The following is a 22,326-nucleotide window of genomic DNA, read 5'->3' as shown; positions in this document are numbered from 1 at the left end:
TGGCCGAGTGGTTAAGGCGATGGACTAGAAATCCATTGGGGTCTCCCCGCGCAGGTTCGAATCCTGCCGACTACGTGGCAACGCGTTCTTTTCTCCCGACGCTTCCCAGCGCCCCTTTTGCACCGCAGCCGACACACATCCGGCCGGACCGCAGCCAGAGGGAGGCGGAACCCCGTGACGGCCGCTCAGCTGCCTTCAGCGGCCTCTGCTCCCGGGGCGGGCCGGAAGGAGCCCGATCCCCCGCCATGCAGCACAGCGCGGCGCCCGCCGTGCTGGTCACCACCAGGTACCGGCCGGGATGGGGCGGCGGGCGCTGGGAGGCCGCTGAGGGTGCGGTGGCTGAGGGCGCGGTTCCCCCGGCCCTGGGGGGCTTGGGGCCGGTGCTGTCCTGCTGTCCTGCCAGGTCTTGTGGCGTTCCGCGGCCGGAAGAGCTCCGTGCTGTCATTACAGTCGTTGTAGCTGGGACTTCTAACAGCTTTGAAATTAAAAGCCTGGCTGTGGGCATGTCCTTACCAGCTCCGTGTCTCCGATGCTGTGACTTTTACCGTGATGTTTTCATCGCAGTGCGTTGTGTGTGGTTGATGTTGGAAGCTAAATAAGGCCGTTCAGAAGGGTTTTTCTTTTATTTATATCACGAGTGAAAAGCAGATTAATTTATCATTCATCCTGTGTCTGTGGCTGCGTTAAAAGAAGTCAGTCCGTCTCAACTACCAGCAGACAGATCTATTACTGCTCTCACAACCTTGAGTAACCGCACATCTGTGGAGCGTTTCCTGTACCAGTAGATAGAGTAAAAATAAAACAAAACAACTCCAGAAAAGCAAAAGCCAGATACGGCTTGCAAAAAGGATTAGGTAAAAAAAAATGGGACTCTGCCCTTCTTTGTTGCTGTTGGATTTGCAGAGAACTCTGGAGACGATCTCTTTCAAAAGGTTCTTCAGTTGAAGGTTCAGATTTTGCCTCCCTGGGAAAACTGGAGTTTCAAAAGCACTTGTCAAGTTTTGTCATGACACGTCAAGACTAGAAGGCAGACAGACCATAGATGGCTTTAACTTGCTCAAGAGGCCGAGATTAACCAGATTTAAGGACATTCCTGATAGGTGTTTGTTTAATTTTCTTCAAGAAGCTCCATGGATGGAAACAGCATGGCTGGCCCAGCAGTTTGCTCCAACATGTCTTTAATCTTTACTCTTGTTCCCTGGATGGCTCTTACAGACATAAAGTTGTCCCTGCATCCAGGCAAGTTCCTTATTCCTTTTCTGGCTTCTTTCAGCTCTTGTTTCTGCCTTTCCTGGAGATGCCCAAAGACAAAAGGGAGGTGGATAGGGCTTGAATGGTGACCAGAGCTTTGTTTCAGAGCAAGACGCAATGGGAGATCACAGCATCTTCTTTTCTGCCTTGCAGGGTAAAGCAGCGTTTGTTGGGACTATAATATTCAGAAGCAATATGTGTTATCTCATGTTGTGATAGATGATGTCTGTGCAGTGTTGTATTGCTGCGCTGTAGGGTCTGTCCTGTGCCCTGTTGAAACGGGAATACTGACTTTCTGGAGCTTTGAATTGGATCCTCAGAGAGGGTCATTTAAAAGTGTGTGTGTCGGTGCCTGAGCTGCGTGTGTATTTTCCTTCCTAGGCAAATTCAGAATACACACACTGGGCTGGATTTATCAGTGCCGGAATACCAGGAGGTCCGTGGGAAGATGATGTCTGGCCACGTGGAGTATCACATTGTCGTCGTTACCCGACTGGCTGCCTTCAAGTCAGCAAAGCACAAACCTGAGGATGTTGTTCAATTTATGGTAAATGCTCAATCGGTGCCATGTTAGCAGTCTTTTTTTTTTTTTTCCTCTTTCTTTCAATCCACTTTGATTATTTTGGTTCTGGCATCAGCACCTGTACTTTTTAGATGTTTTGATGATAACTGTAATGTTAGAATGACAAATGTGGTTACCTGGTAGACCATTAGCCTTAGTATATATAACTCATGCTCAATGAGACATAGCTGGTAAATGGAAATGCACGCAGTCTGAACTGCAGATAAAGAAACATCTGTCAATGCTCTGAAAACATCCATGCTGAGGAGCAAATCTCTGTCATTTGTTGCACTCCTTAAGTGATAGACTATGGCAAAGTGCTGGCAAGAGAGACTGTTCTCTTCTCTTGTTCTGGAGGGAACGAGTGGTTCTCTCTCCTGCAGTGCTTCCTTCTTTCTGGCAATGGCAGTTGTCATGTGGCCATTCTGTAGTGACAGCTGGTCCTGGCTAAAAATGGTATTTGGGGGTTTCTTGCTTCGTACTAATTTACACCTGTTTCTTGAGCCTCTGAGTTGCATAGCACTCATCAGTCATTGGTGAAGGACAGGGAAAGGGCGAGACGGGCAGATGAGAGAAGGGGATGTGGAATTGCTATTTCTGCGTGGTATTGTCTGCTTGTATTATGCACTATTTCCATGAAGCTCTGTGAACCTGACTAAACTCAAGGTTTTAAACTGGTTTTTGTTATCTGATACTGTGCTTCACTTAGAAAAAGGAGTTGAAATCAGTTCTTCTACCCAGAGGAGCAGCAAACTTCCTACTGTGCTCCCCCTGCGTGCTGAGGTTATCCACTCCCATGGCTGTTCTCTCTGAGTAAGAATTTTCCGCACTCAGCTTTCTTCTCAAGTGAAGCGAACCTTTCTGATTTCTTCTCAGGTCAGAGCTCCTGACATTTTGTTCTTTATGAGGAAGAAAACTGTGGTGTAGCCTGATGGGAGTAACATTTGTCTCATCTGATACTTTTTTTTCAGCTGACTAAATCTGATATATTATATAGTTTGGTATATGAAAGTAATTTAAAACTCCGAGCTGAGTGGTGAGAGAATGGATGCTTTGCGTCAGTTCATTCCAGTGAGTCTTCTGTATGTATTACTGGAAGGAGCAGAGGGATTCACCTGTCCTAGTTTCTCTCTCTGCAAGTTAGATATTTTAATCTGAGTCTATCACTGCTTTTGTGGTCACTGGGGAGAAGGGGAATGGGGTGACTCATCTTCTGGAAATGCCTCTACTATTTGACTGTAAAGGGAAGGCATTCTGCATGTTAGACAGCTGGGGTGGGGGGCTATGACTTCAGGCTAAAATGCTTGAGGCTCAACTGAGTTGCATGTCACTCGCTCACTGTCTAGACTATCTGAGGTGCCCTGGGGTTTTTCAAAAAGCCCTCACAATGCTGTGAGTCGCCCATAGGTTTTGTGTGATATTTGGCTGCCCCACACACGCTTGGGTACCCCATAGCATCTCAGATGGCATAGATGCCTGTATTTAGGCAGAGCAGTTTGTTTTTTCTGTGGTTAGATGTCTACCTTTGACCAGTATTTTCCCACTGCACAACTGTGGTACTGTTGAGAAGAATACAGCAGAGCATCTATGATGTGGGTGAACTGGGTTTGCCTACTGTGCATGGCTGGTAGTGCCTGAGATGCCTGTGTTGGGTGATGCATTTTGACACAGTATGTAAGGGCTTTCTTTTTTCCTCCTCCTTCCTCTGTTCCTTTCCCTTGTAAATTGGTGTTCCTTGTCTGACTGCTTTTCTGCCTGCTTCCAGTTGAAGTCAATGTCTTCTACCTTCTCATGCCCTAGGTGGCAGCAGTGAAACTCTCTGTGCTTTGGGCTACAAGCAGCTGCAGGCAGCCATGTGCTTGTACAGTATTTTTTGCACAAAAAACATCTTCATGTCCTCTGGGAAAAGATGGTGAGCAGGACAGAAGCATCCCCTAAGCTAGCTCTGAACTCAGTGCTGTAGTTTAGACCACAGTGGATCAAGATGTGTGAGGATTCTTTTACCAAAGCTAAACAAACAGCAGAAAGAGATTTCATATCTGACCTGGGGAGCTACTGTCCTTTGCTGTGGGTTTGAGCAATCCAAAGTTCTGTGTTCCTTGGCCGTAATGGGACTGTGCAAAATCAGCATTTCACATAAAATATTTGTGAAGCATTAACAGAAGAAGAAATCCACATCCTGGCAACCTTCAGATCTACGTTCTGAGAAACAGAAGGGATTTTTTAATAATAAAAAAAAAAGCCATGTGTAAAATACAGCAGATGGGTTGTAGAATTGCTTAACCTTGAGGTTATTTTGGATAATTAAAGGAGAACTCAGCTGCATTTCTTTCAAAGGTCAGAATCCTGTTTTCCTACTGAAACAACAGAATTGGTTTTATCTTTGGTGCTGCATCAAGTAGCAAGTAGTCACTGCTGCAAAGGTAACCTTTAGTTATTGTCTACAGATGTTCCATTTCTGTGAGAAGAAAAGGCTTTGTTTATCTTAAACGCATTTCTTGTAGCCACACCTCACCTTCTTTAGTAATAAGCTTCTCTCTTCCCAGCCTAATTAAAAATCCGCCCAACAGATAGTGCCTTCTCTTTCTATTTGTGCCTGGTTTAATTACTTCTTTTTTACAAGTAGCATTTGTTAGTCAAGTTCTTTCTTTTTCCAGGCTGAGCAAATAAGTATTGGTGTTGGATGGGCACAGCACATTTCGAGGAGAAATTTACTACAGAACTATCTTCCTCTCATAAAGCAAAGGAGTAAAAGCGTGTGGGTGTGTTTTTATTCTTGCCTGTTGTCATATATTGGCCTACTTTCTGTGAACCTTACTATCCCTGAGCTGGGGCTGCTGTTTCCTGACCACACAGGTATGTTGGGAAGATAAATTCCTTCACGTTGTGACTTCTGTGATGGTATAGCAGTAGGTTCAGCAGCTGTTAAGAGTTCGTGTTGATTAAAGAAGAAATACTGTAGTGCTCCTTTTCTGCTGGGTGAAACAGGTAAGAAGAATGAGCAGGTGGTCATGTAATTAAAATCTACTGTAATGCATAACCATGGATCACCAAGCAGCATTAATTCCAGTATTGCTTACCTTGGAAGCAAACAAGTGAAAGCTCAGTTTGTGCTGTCCGTGGCTTTTGATTCCCGTATCCAAAGCTGCAGGATGTTTTAAGGGATAATACTGCTGTACTTCCATTTTCTGACAGTGTGAAGAAGTCGGCTTTTAAAAAGTAGTCACAGATACATATTTCATGAAATACTGTAAAATTAAGTCGAGTCGTTAGTGTGCACTGGCTGGCCAAGGGGGCTGAGTTAGTTCTGTCGGAGGCCTCTGTTTTGCTGAAATCCTCACTGTAAATAGAGAGCAGATGAAGACAAGTTTGAGGCATTAAAAGGAGCTTAGGGAAAGGAGACATTAAATCCCACTAATACTGAGTGGAATCAAATTCTCCTACGCACATCTGAGAGTCCCAGGCTCGTGTCCTACAGGCATCAGTGCGTACTTTGATGCGCGAGGTTTTTGTGGGGAGTTGGGTAAGGCACATGCATGAGATTTGAGGGATTAGCAGCAAACTACAATCTTTCACTTTGAACTTCCCGGTGGTTTTCTTAACCTTCTAGCTATATGTGATCATATTTGACTTACTTATCTGTTTCCTGGTGCAAAAAAAGAAAAAGCCACTCAACCCATCCCTGTCTCTGCTTCAGCTCTAAGTTGAATGTTAATTGTTACAGGCAGACAAGGTCCTGACCTGGCAGATATGCACATGCTTTGCTGTATCTGTGTGATTAACCCTTTGGAAGTTAAGTAAATCGAGCCTTTGATACTGCAACTTGACAAATCTCCCTTAAAGTCAGTGCACTTGAGCTGGCTTCAGCAGGTGGGGGCTTAGGGCAAAGGCAGGGAGGGAGGGGGAGAGGATAGTTGCAGGATCCTTGAGGAATTACAGGTAATGTAAGACAAATATTTTAACATCTATCAAATGGGATCTCGTTAACTGAATAGCATTGATAAAACAGGTTTTAGAGCAACCTCTTGTTTTTTAACCTTGCATTTTGTACTATAGAATCCGTAGCCTCTTTTCAAAGGATTGGGAAGGGTAACCAGCAAAAGGAAGATTTAACTTGCTGCATGCCATTCCCTTGGAAAATTGTCAGAAAACATCGAATTGTAAACCAGGGTTTGAAGCAGAGCCACTGGAGGCAGGGACTTGCTGGGCACAGCCTTGGGCTTAAGTGGGGAACGGTTTGGGCTGCAGGTTTCATATCCTGTGTGTGTGGTAGGTTATCCCAGCAGAGGGCATCCCCACACTGCAGATGTTAGTCTGCATGACGTGTTGCAGGCTTTTGGGCATCGTGTTAGTGTGCTATGAGTATAGCATTATTGCACTGTATATCGTGTTGCACGGTGCTGTGTAGAGCCCAAGCAGATTCACAATGGCTCAATTAGCAATAGGATGTGAGGGTGTGCATTTGCTTTAAGTTCAGTGGTGTAATCAGACATAAATTGAGATTTATGAATAATGCACAGTGTTTGATAGAGGAGGGATGATAATTAAGAGGGGAGAGAAATATGTTTGTATGTCTCATGGTAGTCAGAGGCTGCTGAATTGAGTGTCAGATCCTGCATGCAGAGTGCAGTGTTGCCTACACTTACACATGAAGCAAGTCTAAAATCCTAGTTTTTCATTCCCCAGTCAACTCAGTTCTGTTTTTGTGGTTCTGATCTTTCTTGCAGAGCTGCTTGCCTTTTACTGGTGGACGCTGAACCAGGAATGATCATCGTACATCTGAAATGCAAACATTTTGCAAATTATCTGGGTTGGTTGATCATTACTCTGAAAGGCAGGGAAGCATGAAAGCTAGAGTGGCTATTATTCTTTATGGCTGTGTGTAGCTCAGTGGACTAGCCTAGGTGTGTCTGTGAATGTCAGGGCCTGTTCTCTGGCCAGGAGGCCAGCTAGAAGTCTGGCTGGATCTGTAGTGTGAAACCTTTGTTTTTACCATTCACAATGACTGCAAGTACCAAAACTGGCTACTGAGTGCTCTGCACCAGCCTAAATCTTGGACTGAAAATTTAGCTGAGGGAATACTAGCTGCCTAGGCAAAACTGGGCCAGATGCTATCAGGTTCCAGTAGACACTATAAGGTTCCTATCAGACACTATCAAGTTTCACTGCTGCAGAATATACTCTGATACTGTTAAGTTTGCTTGCATAGATACAGTTTATGGGTTCTGAGTTAGTGTCTAGCTTATTTCCCAGATACTTTCTGTGCTTCCTGTGGGTTAACCTTCTATTATTGCTGTGTTGGTAGAAGTACTCTGCTTTCTTCTATCCCAAGATGGAAGATGTGGTGGTTGTGTCAGTCCATCTCTTATATCTCAGTGTTAATTGGGATTCACTCCATTACAGTTCACCAGGGTATGTTACAGGAGGATAAATGTTCCACCCTAGGAGAGGATCTGACTCTGCTTGCGCTAGATTTTGGGTTGTTTTTTCTTAATCCAACTCTGTATTCATTGAAATATTTTAATAGATTATGGAGCATCAAGATGAATGTATTGTCTGTATAATACCACACTACCATAGCATGACAGTCAATTCCGTTATGACCAAAATATCAATACAGACAGTATGTTTTCTTTTTGTGGGGGATTTTTTGTGTGTGTTGGTTTCCAGTCTTGAATTCTGAGCTGACTGTGGCATAGAAGCCAACCTATTTCTAACCAGCATTCCCATGGTTATCACTTTCCTGCGGTATCTTGGGCCTTATTTCTCCTCAGACTTCCTCTTTTTGTATGCAGAGGGAATGACTCCACTGTTGGCATCTTCTCCCTATGCAAAAACCTGTAGACCATGTAGTTTATTTTTATTTTCTCACAGATAAGGAGTCAGAGATCAGCTGAGGTCTTCACCCTTGAATTTTTTCCTGGATAAATTAAAGAGTCAGGGATCACCTGAGGTCTTTGCCCTCGAATTTCTGTGTTGGGTACTGTGCAAACATGCCAGTTTTTTAAGCCTTCACAGTCAGAAGCACACTGAAACCCAGCAAGGCTGAGAAATGTGTTTTCTGACATGGTGGTAGAAAGATTCATCCTGCTTTCTCCATGAGGAACATACCTGGCTATGACTCCTGTCTTTTGAAGCTGGCCACCACATAGCTTGCTTTTAGCAAACAGGAATTTTAGCTGTCAGAGGAAAGTATCTGGAGCAGTGATCTTCCCAGTATTTAATTAGCTGCTGAGTCAGACAAATGGACGCTGGGTATCTGACAATGAACTTCTATTTCATTAGGGAACAGGTTTTAATAACAGAATTAGAAGACCAGACCAGCAACAGTGCTTTGGGATTGACTGTGTAGATAATAGGCTTTTACTAGGCTATATGTAAAGCTCTTTGGTAATACGTGTTTTTCCACTTCAGATTCCAGGGTTAATGCTTCACAGTGCTTAAACTGCTGCTTGCTGCCCATGTCTCCCCCTTGCCTTTAAAGAAACTTACCCAGACAACACGTTCTATTTCAGGTGTCCAAGAAGTACAGCGAGATAGAGGAGCTCTACCACAGGCTGTCAGCACGGTATCCACATGCTTCTCTTCCACTCTTGCCTAGAAAAGTTCTCTTTGTGGGAGAATCTGACATCTATGAACGAAGAGCAATGTTCAATGATATCATGAAATTCATCTCAAAAGATGAGGATCTAGCAACGAGTCCTGAGTTACTGGAATTTTTAGGTAACTAAAATATGTGAGTGTCCCCTCTCCCAGAAACATGCTTACTACAAGCCTTATTAGGTACTTGCTTTAGGTAGTCAAGAGCTAGAGAATGCCACAGTAAAGGTTATCACTAAAAATATTCTCTTGTGCACCTACAGTGCTACACAGCCATAGAACCAAACAATCATTAAGGTTGGAAAGGACCTCTTAGATCCCCTAGTCCAACCACCTCCCATCCCCACCATGCCCACTAAACCACGTCCCTCAGTGCCACATCTCCACATTTCTTGAACATCTCCAGGGACAGTGACTCCACCACCTCCCTGGGCAGCCTGTGTCAATGCCTCAACACTCTTTCTGATCGTGTTTGTTGTTATTTTCCCCTCTTTTCAGTGGATACGTCTCCTTTGGAAGTACTGATGCCAAAATGGTCACTATGCAGGTGTCATTTGCACAATCTCTGATTTCCCTTAGGCATATATTAAAGCTGTGATTCAGAACATGCAAGTTTCAAAGGCTAAATGATCATACATTGTTAGCAGAGGGATGGTCCCTGAAAGTACAGTGCAGGGCTCCCTTAGTGAACAACTGCTCCATGCTTTGTCTGTTTTTCATTCCTAATAAAACTGCTAGGTCTTGCTGAAGGAGACCCTAAAGCAAATTACTGACAATGACTTTTTGAGTAAAAGTCTGATGCTTTCTTAGCTAAAACCATTCTCTAGCTTTTTTTTTTTTTTTTTTTTCTCCTTAATTTTCCTTAGCTTCACATCCAGTTCTTGTTGCCTCTTCCAATGATTTGTACAGATCCTTTCTTGCATTCTTTGGACATAGCAGCGAGTCAGTGAATGAATGGAACAGATGGGCTCTCTGCTCTTAATTCATCTGAGTGTTGCTGAACAGGGAATACACCAGCAAGGTGCTGTGCATGATTCTTAGTGTAGTGTTAGTTTTAAGGAATCAAACCAAAGGTGCAAGGCACTTGCAAGTCAACATGTGCAAACTGTTTTGCAAAAGTGTGAAGTGTGGACTTCACACAGGTGGGGAGCTCTATGAGACTAGCAAGTGTGCATCCCTGTAACCAAAGCCCTGTCAGTCACGAAACCCATCAAAATCTGCCTTAGAATACTGTGTCTCACCCTACCAAACCAGATGAACTTCAGTACTTACGCTACAGGTCCTTAAATTATTGGAGACATAGTCAATATATGAAGAGGTTTTTGGGGAGAATTAACATGATAAAACATAGATGTTTATCTACATGGATAGCATGTAGATGCTGCAACATGCAGCATCCTGACCTCCACTTTCTGCCCTCACCGACAGTCTCCTTGCCTATAAGGGGAGCGTAAGACCATTTCTTCAGTGTAGACATGCAGGTTTAGTTACTGTGTTCTGCCCTACCTGGTTAGACACATACAGTCATGAAAGCAAGATGAGATGAGTCTCACTTGCCGTGTTAAACAGTCAAAAGGATGAAGGTAGGAATTTTATTTACCAGTAGTGTTTTCAAGCTAGCCTATTTTTAGCTAGTCTCATTATTTTGGTTTCCTGAACATCCAGAGACTCCACAGAACAGAATAGTTATGAGCTCTTCTCTTGCTCTTAGGTTTGCCATATAACAAGTTTGGTCAGAAAACTTTCTCAGTGTTTCAGTTTGCTGAGTTTGTTCAGTTTGATGGACCTTGCATAGTAAAGAGAGTTAGAACTTCAGATTTCATTTCTGAGTGTAAATTGAAGAACTGCTTTGGAAACTGTTTTTCATGCTGTCCAGTGCTGTATTTTAGTCCAAGTTCATTAAATCAGTAACTAAAACTGCACTTTATCTCTTCTAGTTATATGAAGGTTAGTTATCTACAGCAAAGTGGAGCATTTAGGCCCCCTCTGTAGCCAAGGGGAGAAACAGGCACTTCAGAAGGAAGCTTATTGTCAAACAACTGTATTTAGATGTGATGAGTCACCAACTGGAAATTCCATTGTTTCCACCGACTACAGAAGGAACATAAAGGAGATTAGGCATACGCTGCTATGTTTTAGATAAAGTTGATTTCCTCTGTCTTTCTCTGCTTGACAGCTTTAAATCAGTAAACAGATCAGAAATATAGTGACACGGGATTGAACGGAACCAGGGACAATTGGGAATATTGGGAGAATTTCACAAAAGCTGATTGTGTATTTCATTCCTCAAACGAAATCACAAGGAACAGGTGCAAGCCATGAAGTAAAACATGGCTGTTGTCCTGTGTTTTCAGTTTTGCATCTGTAATTGTATTTTGCAGGAACAAAATCTACTGGTGTCATTGACTACAAGGGTAAAAATGTTCCTGACAACAAAGAGAAAGAAGATGAAGAAAATGATGCATTGGATTTTTTTAAAGAGGAGAAGACACCTGACTTGATTTCAAAGCTTGCAACACTGGAGAATGCCAAGAAAGATGAGAAAAAGGAAGAGGAAGAGGAGGAAGAAGATTTAGACCCTCTTGGTATAATCAGGTATGGATGTCGTGGCCTTCGTTGTTACTTAATTTTTTGCCCAATTTTCTAAAAAATAAAAATAGAAATAAGGCTATTCCATGTCTCTGTCCCCTCATCTCAACATTTTGTAACAGAGAACGCTTTCAGTTGTGCTTGACAGAGGAGGAGAGGCCTCTGCTGTATTCCAATAGATAGATTCCTATAGATTCATAAATAAGTACCTTTATGGAGAAAAGAAAATTTGTAGGACCACTTCAGTGCATTCCTCGTGGAATCCAAGGGAGAAAGACATCGTGAATGGCTTGGCTACAGCCTCAACTGCAGTAGGTGCTCTACTAAGACACTGCAGGGTGCTTCCACAAATTGTAAAGCCACCAGACACTATAGGACATGCCACTTTGGAGAGCATGAGGGTTTACCATGTCTGGAACTACTTCTGTGCTGACTGGTGTCTAAAATGATGTGAAGTTATAACAGCACAAAGACCAAAAGAACCAACATTTCAATCATGAGATTCACGTATAGGCTATCTTTCCTTTTGCCCTTCTCTGAAGATATCACATCCTAAATGAATCTAAGACATAAGCAATAATAGCTTGAGAAACTGAGGAATTGAATCAGAACTTGCTAAAGGTTATATCTGGGTTTGTGTCCAATAATTTCTAGATGGATATTTCCACTTCAAGATGGAAATTCTCACTGAATTTCCAAAAGCATTTCTAACTACTGAAGACTGAATGTAAATTTAGTTTTTCCATGTCTGGGATCTTAAGTTGTGACTGTTTTTTTAGAGTGTCTCAGACTTCAGATGACCAAGTAGAGAAGCCCAAAGTAGGTAAGTTCTTGACCTTCAGTAAGTTGCTGATGGATTCAGCTGAGTTGATTGAGCCGTCCACAATCACTAGCCTCTACTGAATGTTCTTTTTTTCTGAAACCAGTGTGGGCTTTTGAAATGCTTCTTTCTAGAAGGCAGTAAGTAATAGGAATGAGCCAGAACACTCTTTTATTGATTCCCAGTTACCGTGAATCGTTTGCAGAGTGGTCATTCACACCAAGTACTATGCATGGGTCTCCCACACTAAAATTCAGGTTGACTATAATGATTTTGCTTCTTCTATTACAACCACATTTAATTGCTGATGTCCAGATTGCATCCTTTTTACCTGAGATATTTCATCCTTTAAACTTCACTGGGGAACTTTAAACATTATTCTTTTGACAAAACATGTGCTTAATTACTCAGAATTTCTCCTTTGTTGAAGAGGTGTTTTAAAAAGTTAAGCAACTATTTACAATGAGAAGTCAGATAACGCAGTACTTCCCGCAGAATGGTCTTTAGTTGGTGGTGTTTATAAAAGAGACTGTCCTTTTTTGGATAGGAAAATGATCTATTGGGTTAGCAAACACAATGTTGTATTTTCAGAGTTACAACAAGTGTAAGCTGTAAAGAATTTGCTGTGCCAAAACAAGCAAGAAGTTTGCTTTTCTGCTCTGCAGAGTTTGACGTAGCATTTGAAAGTCTGATTATTTTGGTCTTTTAATGCCTTGAAGGATGAAAAGATCTGGTATTTAATCCTCATTTAGTTTATTGCTTCCATTCCTTTCGAGAGCAGAATTCTTAGTGAATCAGAATAATTTTGTTTATTTAAGAAGAAACATGGCCTTCACTGGTAGAGTTGCAGCATGACACATCATGCAGTCTGATGGTTTTCTCTCTAAGTCAGTGGTTGGTTTCCTGTATAAAAACTTCTTGGTATGTGTTTATTTTTTTAAATCTCATATGTACAATGTCACAGTAGAAACAAACATGGAAATAAGAATCCTGAATCTCATTTTATATTGTTTCCAATTCCCTCTAACTCATCTAGCTTCCATGGAAGATATTTTTAATTCACATCAGTGGAGATCAGGTTGGACATAAGCATTGCATCCCAGTTTTAAGCCCTCTGGGAATTGTAGATGTCTGTGTAAGAGGACAAAGAAAGAAGCAGTTTTCAGTGAATGGGTATTTCTGGAGTGAACATTTTAGGGTTTCTTTCATGCCCTTAAAGTTGTAGGTGCATGCATGCTTTAATCAAGGAACTCGAAAGACTTAAAGCACGTCTGAGAAACCAAAGCTACAAGTTAGTTTGGGATGGGAATGGATAAAAAAGGAGGTGGTACAGACTGGATAAACATGTTTAGTACTACACAGTTCCCTGCTGCGTGGGTAATTCAGATTTTAAAAAATCCACAGTTCCTTTCCTTGTATTTAAAAAAAAAACAAAACCTTTGAAAAGATGTAAAGTCAAAAATAAAACAGTGTAGTCCATTGCAAGCCGTATCAGTGGCCAGAGTGCTCTGAGTAGCAGAGCTCTGACCTATATTGAATCATGTGCTTGGCAAAATCTTTACATTTTTTTTATTTCTGGAGAAGGATGAAACTGCTCCAGTAGCAGGGGCCTCCATATATTGTCAACACGCTTCATTTGGTAACAACTTTTCCTCCTGGGCCAGAAGGCTGTATCTTGGACTTGGCCCAGCACTGCTGCTGTGCTGCTGATCTACCAGATATCCAGTTCAATGCACTGGCTTAGGGGTAAAATGCTAAACTAGGGTCTTGTTTTTTCTGCTGCTGTATTAATGACGATCATCCAGATGGAAGCTGGTAATGGCCTGGTTCCTTTGCCTGGAGGAGACATCCCAGTTGTACTGATTTTCTTCCCTGCATTCAGGGCTGTGGAGAGTTGATCTTGTCTGGTGGCAACTCACTTTGCCAGTTCTATGCTTTTCAGCTTTTCTTATGCACAAAAGCTTACTTTCTGTATTTGTACAGTGATCATCATCCATGTCTGGGCTGCTTAGCAACAGAAAGATTTCTTTTATCTGAATTAGGACTATCTCAAATATTTACTTCTGATTAAGTTTACACCCTGGAGTTGCACCTTTTAATGCACTATCCTAGAATGAGAAGTGCTCAAAATTACATTATATTTTTGGGATGCAGTGCTAAAATTCACCTGAAATGTGATCACAGGATGTGCAGTGTCACCTTGTCTTCCACTCTCCTTGAGAGTTAGGTGTATTGTTACTCTGTGTTATCACTCTGTAAGTTTTCCTGGATGTTTGTAGAGACCTTTTCTGCTTTGTGCAGAACAGCACTCAGAATACTGAGCAACAGGAGATCAGCTGTGCAGTGGGGAAAGAATCTATTGTACTTGCTTTTGTAGCAGTGGCACTTTTCTAGTTCAATTTCATTTAATTTGGCATTGTAAGCATACAGTTATTTATAACCATAAGCCTCTCTTAGCCATAGCATTTATATTAAAGCCTTTTTTTTTTCCTAGTAAGCCATAATGCTTATAGTATCCCTTTACTAAAATCCTTTTGATTGCAAAATTAGATATGTGTTTTATTTCACATCATGGGAGAAATATTAGATACATTAACTTCTCTTTGTTCTCCTTAAAAGTGAATTCAGTACTGCTATTTATCAGTCTTTAATCCATCTATTTCAACATTTGCAGATGCATATTATTAAGTAACCAATAAACTACAACAGTGCTTTTAACAACATGCCTTGGTTTTTAGAGGTGCATAATCTTTTAACATTGCTGGCTCATGAAATACTTTCTGTTATATTCCCCTGTCCTTCAGAAGAGGTTTGCTGTACCCAGCATGCCCACTGGAAATAGGCATTGTGCCATCTCCTGGGTTGTGATTAGAATGAGTTCGGAGAAAGCAATCTGTCCCATGCCAGGGGGTCACCAGGAACTAGTCTAACAGCTGAATTGTTGAATTGAGTTCCTGTGCTCAGGCCCAAGATATGAAGTGATTACCAATTAATAAACAAAGTATAGCCCCGAGCCGCTCTTCCCCCAGGAGTTAGCTTTCTGCCTGCTGTTGTGTCTGCTCTCTATTTGCCCTAAGGGTTTCCTAGGGTTTTGCTTTCTGTAGGGAATTCAGACAGCCAGTTATGTCTTTTTTCCTTCTGTTTGGTCCAAGAAAGACCACATTAGACATTTCTAGCTCTGAATCTTAAAACAGCTGTAGGAACACATCACAGTAGCTGAGCTGAATTTCATCTCTTTCCTCCGTGGATGAACTGTGCAGTTTAATTGTTTGTAGGCTGAAGACAAGAGCTTTAAAACGCAGTTTAATACTGACGTTAGTACTTGTATTCAGTTTACTCCCATGAACTTGAGACACTAGTTGATTAAAATGACTCAGAACCAGCTCTTCTGAACAAAGCAGTGATGAATTTTGTCAAAAGAACAGGAGTGCATCATGAGTTAAAGCATGTGACAGCCGTGTGCATGCATTTCTTCAGTTAGTTAAGTTCTGAGCTACTGTTTGTTCACCAGCTTGGGGGAACCCACCTTCTCCTGTACTTTCCTGCCTCCATATGCTCTCTGCACCCCTCACCAGAGCCACGCACAGTTCCCTCCCTTCCGTCCTTTCTCCTTTGCCTCCCTAAATCTTTCAGTGACATCCCATCCTCCCTCAGCCTGAGGTTTTTCCTGGCAGACTGCACAGAACCATGAGGTGGGTATTCCCCAGGCAAGAGCTCTTCTGTCTCCTCTTTCTACTTTTGTTATTATTTCAGCAGATTTCCCCTCATGGCTTCTCTTCATCTCCTTTTGTACCTTCCCAGAGGAATAAAGGCACATGGGTAGATGGAAGCTTCACATCTGTTGTGGATAAACACAGATGTAGCTAACTCCTGACAGCAGTTTGGAAGGGATGAGGCCATTGAGAGCTGATGTTCTGTGGGCTTTCTGCCAAAAGCTTTTAAAAGCTGTTCATTGTTGCTGTGGTCAAGCTCAATCAGCCGTGGTGCCAGTGGTTTGCCATCACTTGGTTTGGTTGGTAAAGAGAGTTTTGAAGGACTCGGGGCCTCTTTTTGCTGCAGACAAAGTGGGCGATTGCTCTGAGCAGCAGATTGGTGGGGAGGAAGCAGTTGGGCCACTAGCCCTGACTTTGCCAGAGCCCTGCAGAGCCAGGCTGGCTGCTAGAGGAGGTAGGTTGGTGTACGAGCCAGCAGTTATTTCTGGCTTGTGTCCTAATGGCCACCACACTAGAGTTTGTCCCTTGACATCTCACTGATGCCTTGCTTTCCCTTTTCTTTCCTGTTGTGGCCTAGGCTGTCCCCAGCCTTTTTTGTCTTCGGGGGAGAAATAAGTGGCAAAATTTGATCTCACTTCCTATACCAGAAACTTTGGGCAGCTGAGAACAGTTCACAGAGAGACAGAAATCAGTTCCATAGGAGTTCTGCATTTTGTGCCATGCCAAGTGGTTTCATTGATGGCCTGCCCAGAGCTGTGGTAGGTAGCTGTAGGCACTGTGCCTGGTGATAGATTTTTGCCTCGAAGGAAAGCAAGAATCTGCAGGCTGGAGGAGTGTCAGGGCACAGCTGCTATCCATTGGGCAGGTGGCCTGGAGCAAACCTGTCAAAATTTATGTGTTCAGCTGTTGTGCCTTCTGGTCCTTGGTCATCGGGGTTGTGCTCTGAGGTGGTGCTTCCACTCCTCAGGCATTCTGCTACTCCTCAGCCACTTGTAAATTCACAACTGTATTTTGGTCTGGCCATGTGAGTTCATGGCTTCCCCTCTGAATCCAGCAGGATTTGGGCACAAAAGTAGAAACACTTGCCTGGCTGTCCTAACAAGCTGAGAGAGAGTGTACATGTCAAAGAAGAGCGAAGCTACCGGTTGTGTTTTCTGTATTGAAATTCAGATAGATAAAACAATGAACAAGAAACAGAAAGAGCCTTGTTTTGCTAGCAGTGTGTGCATCCGTGCTCACAGCTGTGAAGCCTTTGGATATTTAAACAGGCAGATCTTTATATTCTGTGAAATGAGTCACAAGTTTAGGTTGCAAGCCATGCTCAACTGTCACTTTGCCAAGTGACACAAGTATTTGTTTCAATTCCAATCCAGCTGCTATCCAATTGGCAACTTATCGAATCTCAGTAAACAACCCTTCTGGTCTTCCACTGAAACATCTCTGGCTGTTGAATTTTTTTCTTGTAAACTGAGGTCATAGTCTGATACAGTGATCTTCGTCATCAAAGAGAGGAAAAAGAAGAAAAGACAGCAGAAAGTGTGGATCACCCATGCAAATAAAGGATGACTCTTATTTGCTTTTCATGAAATTATGTATTCTTGACCTTTTTAAGGGCAAACTTACAGCCTGTCTGTGGAGCTGGTGTAACTAACTGGATAGGGAATAAAGCAGGATGGCAGGATGCTGTCCTTGCAGAAATTCAGTCCTTCCAGTTTGCCTGTCCTGAACATTGTTTTTGTCTATAGACGCCTGGTGAGCGTTCATTTCCCATATGCAGATGATGCAGTGGGCTTTCATTTGCCTTCTGTCTCCAGCCCCATGTTCTCGGCACAGCTTCCCACATTTCTTCTGTGCCAAACTTGCTGTCCTCCCACAGATGAAGGGTTGAAGGTGATTGAAAGAAAGCAGTAGAAAACAAAAACACGTTCAGCTATTGAATCTTGCAGAAGCATCCATATTAGTTCAGTGTTGCCTGCTGTAAGTGTTTGCTCTGGGGTCCAGGAAGATGTTTTCCTTGGAAGAAGTCTACCAGTGGTCCGTGTGGTGGAGCTGGGAAACTTCTAGCTGTATTTTCCAACTGGGGGCATTGGGGTGTGTGTGTGAAAGACTCAGCCCTCTTCTCATTGCTGCTCTCTGGCAGGTTGCTAACTGCATGAAAGTGCACTGAGGAAAGCTGAGATTTTCTCAGTGTTTTTGTACTTGTTTCAGGTTACATCCATAAGTGCTGTTTCAGCAGAGCATATTTGACAGATGAATGTGAAAAAAAGCTCCTGTACATCTACTTCTGGTGATCACAAGGAGCTGTACATTGGGATCAGAGCTAGGGCATTCTGACAGAGAGGTTTGCAGAGGCGTAACTCGCAGATCTGAAGATGGCTGCTCAGTGTTTTCTTTTATTCTAGAAATAGTCACTTTTCCGGCCCAGGGGAAACTTGGAGGAGTCCTCCTCCATGTCAGCATTGTCCTTATCTGCAGTCATATATCCTGTTCTAGTGTTAGATTTTTGGCCCTACACGATTATGCAGTCATTGTTTCCCTAGGTTTCCTTTTGCATGTGGAAGCAATTGCCTCAGTTAAACTTCATCGATGAGTTTCTGTCATGGCTGGCTTGCGTGATTCCAGTACACACACAGCTGGAACATGAGCATCCTTTGGGAGGGAGTTAAAGTAATTATTTTAATGTGCTTCATTTTTTTTCTGATTAGAGCACTGAATATATGTAAATAGGTTTTATAAATAGTAATTTTGTGTTCATACCATCATCCTAAACCCAGAGGACTGCAAATAACTCTATATATAGTCTGTGTAACGTTACAGCTGTGCATGCCAGCCAGCAGCTTTCTGGTGCAGAGCACAAGTGTAACTACACCTGGGGTAAAATGCAGCAAGGGCTTAATGGCTTCGTGCAACATCAAGCAGTAAGTGGGGAATACATCATTCAGCTCGAGTTCAGCAGGAGGAATTGTGCTGATGTGGATGTAAATATCCAGCTTGGAAACTTGACACACACTGTTCTGTAAATACAAGAATTTTGGAGCCAAGTAATGTCAGGGAACTGGTATGAAATAACATTGCCACTAGCTGGCACCAACTTTCACGTAATTCCCATAGTCCTTTCAGTGAACTCTCAGCTTTCGATTTTCCCATCCTCTCTAACAGCAGTGTGCTGTCATTTGTAGCAATGCCGAGTTTAGCAGCAGTGAAGGCGTGTAGAAGCTGCCACAAGCTATTCTGCAGGCATACTAAGCAAGCCCTTAGTTAACTTAGACAGATTTCGTAGGAGGCAGGAGATCCTTTAGAAGGGGCAGAGGATAAATTTGCGACTAGAATCAAAAATGGTGGTGGTTGTTTTGTTTTTTTTTATAATTTCTTCTTTGGAAGAGGACTGAACATGATGTAATTGGACAGATTTAAACATGTTTTGTTGCATGGACTTTACAATAATAGGATGACTCAAGCCCTTAGAATAAAAAAGCATTACCTCATCGATTAGCCTGTGCCTTTCACCAAAGCACAGGAAATCTTTAATCAGCAGCCCCGGAGAACTGCTTGTAGATGGGACAGACTGCTAATGAGGAATGGATTCAGAGGTGCACTGTTGTTTTTCTGTTCACTGAGTGTAAGAGAATTGCTTGCTCTGGAAGAAGCTGTCTGGGGCGGGGGTGACAGAGTGCCCAGTGAGATGGGAGATTTGCTTCTCTTTTCATCTGATGCTGTCAAGTTCGTAAATCAGCAGACTTTATAAAACCACTGTTCCCTTCTCCTCATGGATTTGCTGCAGATGTTTCTGTCTTGGTTTCAAAGGATCAAAGAAAGGGCTTTTGGGAAACCATTTTTGGAAGTAGTCTGTAAAACCTTCCAAAAATTCGTGAATTAGCCATTGTAACTATAGGCTGGTACTAATTAACACACTTGGGGAATCACATCCTATTCTTCCTGCCTTTTGCAGTAGCTGGCCAGCTCTGGAGTCATATGAAGTGCCAGCAAATAGAGGAATGTGCTTACAGACAGACACATGTCTGGGACTCAGCAGCTCTTCATTCTGCCCTTGAATTTCTCAGGTCACATCTTGGGCACAGTGATTGCAAGTTTCATCTCCATTATCTCTTTGATAAAAGAAATAAAACTGATTCCATCAGTCTGCCTGGGGAAGAGTTCATCTTTGCAAAGAAATGTAACGTTCAGGTGATTGTTAGTGGCATTGTCACTGAAGTGAAAGAAGAGCTTTCTATTCCTTGCTGTAAATTCTGCATAAGACTCAAAACCTTTCTTTTCCTATTGCTTGAGATGCGCAGTTGTGTCCATGTCCAGGGGCTGGATTTGTCAGCACAGTGATGTACACAGCTGTGGAGGCAATCTGACTGTGAGCAGACTAGTAAATAAAACTGGACAGGGCATGTAGTCTTGTACTCACTGAATGATGACTAAATTATAGCTAAAATCTTCTGCTCCCCAGACTAAGCTGGCCACCTCTTCTACAGCCAGAGCAAACCAGCTACATCCAAAATGGAAAGGACCCTGAGCGTGTACTGAACCTTAAACTGTGTCCAGAGACACAGTTTAATCTGGGAGAGCATTAACTAACCTGGGACAAATTCATGCCAGGAAGCATACAACTCACTGGATGACCGTGGTGTGCCAAGGGTGTTTTGCAGTGACTCTGCAGCCTGGCTATGGTGCTTCATATCGGGCAGTGGTCTTTGCGTGATGGAGGGCACAGCTCAGCAGCTGGCTCAGGGCTGCATGGGTGCAGCCTGTGTTGGAGAAGAGTTTAGTCATCGTACAAGCCATGGTGTGTCAGTGGGCTGGGAAATGGTCTTGACTTGGGTTTCTGGTAGGATAGGCTATTTTCTGAGGTCTGCTCTCTGAACCATGATTCTTCTGTAATAACTGCTACTGATTTAGCACAGTTCACAAACTGATCAGAGTGACCTGAATGGAAGATTTCCAAACCTCTTCTGTGCCTTGCTTTATTGCTTTTTGTCTATAATAGCATCTGAGGCATTTCTGAAGGCATCATTAAGCACAAAACACAATGTCTTGCCCTCAAAACCACCTTACAACATTATCTAGACCCGTTTGCTAAAGATGTCTCATTTTTCATCTGTGTGATGGGTTATCTGCCAGCATTATTGTTCCTGTGTATAACAGTCTTGTCCTGCAAACTTTTTCCCGTGCCATCCGTCTTTCTTGTCTTGGTTGTGAGTGACAGAGGCTTGGCCTCACTGTTCCTGTAATATATATTTTTAAAAAAAAAAGATATGTTCTTATGAGGCTTCTGAGGGCTAACACTCCCTTCCTCTCTCGGGGGCTGTTAAAGCAAGCCCTTATCTAATCTGAGTTGTTTTTATTTGTTCAATGGTGCTGCCAAGAGACAAGGGCAGTGCCACACAATGCAAGATGCTCAGACAGGAAGGGGAAGCATGTGGTCCAGAGCTGCTGGCCAAGTTCTCAGAGGAATTAGTTTCAATTCTCCTTCAAAGGCATCCTGTTTATGCTGTAACCAGCTCACTTCTGTTTTCTGGAACCTTGTTTTGTTCCCAGTCTGTAAAAGAAGAGTGTTGGCATTCCCTGCTGCAGAAGGATGCAGTGAGAGTCAGCTCTGAATGGTTGTGTGGTGATTGGGTGCTATCCAAATGTTGCTGTCTGCTGGCAATAAGCATCCTCTCCATTGCCTTTGGGAGGTGGTGGGAAACATAACCCGACCTGTCGTACCCCTTACTGTGCTACCCTCATGGAGGATCATGCTCAGTTTGCCAGGCTCCTGCCAGCTGTTGGCATAGCACCATTGCTCAAGGGAGGGGAGGCTTCGTGCTGCTCTGTGCCCTAGAAATGGATGTTACTGATGGATGATATGAAGATTGTCAGGATATCCTTAAGCCTTGTGGACAAATGGAGGATATGGTGGAGGACAGTCTCCCTGCTGCTCTCTGCTTATCTGTTCTCTGGGCTGCTACCCAGGACCTCACACAAGGACGTTTCCAAAAGGCAACATGGAGAACACTGCATCAGGTTTGTCTCTGTACACAGTCCTCTGACAGAATCTCATCAAGCTTTGCACCTTCAAACACCAGCACACACCTTCTTCCTATGCCTCGGGCACATCATAAGCACCCTGTGTTTCAAGCTATCACTCCGCAGGGCTCTAGCACAACCCTCATGTTATTTCAAGCACTTTGAGGACTCAGTGCCAAGTGCATGCAAAGCCAATCTTGTTTTGCTGAGCAGGGTAGGTGTACGTGCTGCATCCTGCATGAGGGATTCTGCCAGCTGCAGAAGGTGGGCAGCCTCAAACCTCTTCCTTTCACTGCAGAGATCTCAGGCAGGTAGCAGTGTCCTCCCTTGAGGGTGTGAAGGAAGATGAACAGAGCCAGAAGCAGCAGACAGGAGAGTGCAGAGTGATTTGCTGAGAGGCACAAGGCAGCCCCAGGAATCAGCGCCCAGCAGTGTGTCAGCACTTGCTGGACTGCACGTTTACAGCTCAATATGTTGGTTCTCTCTCCTAGGCATGCGGCATGTGAAGGAGCTGTTGTATCATTCCTCCTTATGAACCCAGGTCCTGAAGTATCCTGGGGATATGTTTTCAGTCTGAAAATCATCATTCTTTCCTCCAACATTGCCACAGGCATTGTAACAGCAGGGAGTAGAAGCTTCAAATGTTGCACAGTTATTTGTAATTGCTACTCCCCTGCTGTCAGCAGCATCGTTTATCACTCTTCCACTTGCCCCTCTTCCTGACACAGTTCAGTGATAGAATTCCTGCTCCCTTTCTTTTTTAACAGCAGATCCCC

At 43.2% G+C, this 22,326-nt stretch overlaps 1 protein-coding gene across 1 annotated transcript in view; it reads left to right on the top strand.

The window, feature by feature from the left end:
- Positions 1–245: 245 nt before the first annotated feature.
- Positions 246–22,326, top strand: part of HS1BP3 (HCLS1 binding protein 3) — a gene marked incomplete at both ends in the record, with an annotated part of 40,712 nt that continues 18,631 nt past the window's right edge. The window contains 4 exons of the mRNA XM_079550243.1: positions 246–286; positions 1,633–1,798; positions 8,329–8,536; positions 10,795–11,008. Coding sequence (XP_079406369.1) covers positions 246–286; positions 1,633–1,798; positions 8,329–8,536; positions 10,795–11,008 — 629 coding nt within the window. The remainder of the gene's footprint in view (positions 287–1,632; positions 1,799–8,328; positions 8,537–10,794; positions 11,009–22,326) is intronic.

The sequence above is a fragment of the Tetrao urogallus genome (genome assembly GCF_951394365.1).
Source record: "Tetrao urogallus genome assembly, chromosome: 2".
Classification (NCBI taxonomy): Eukaryota; Metazoa; Chordata; class Aves; order Galliformes; family Phasianidae; genus Tetrao; species Tetrao urogallus.
Note: the sequence above shows the minus strand (reverse complement) of the source record. Positions and strands in the feature narration are given on the sequence as shown.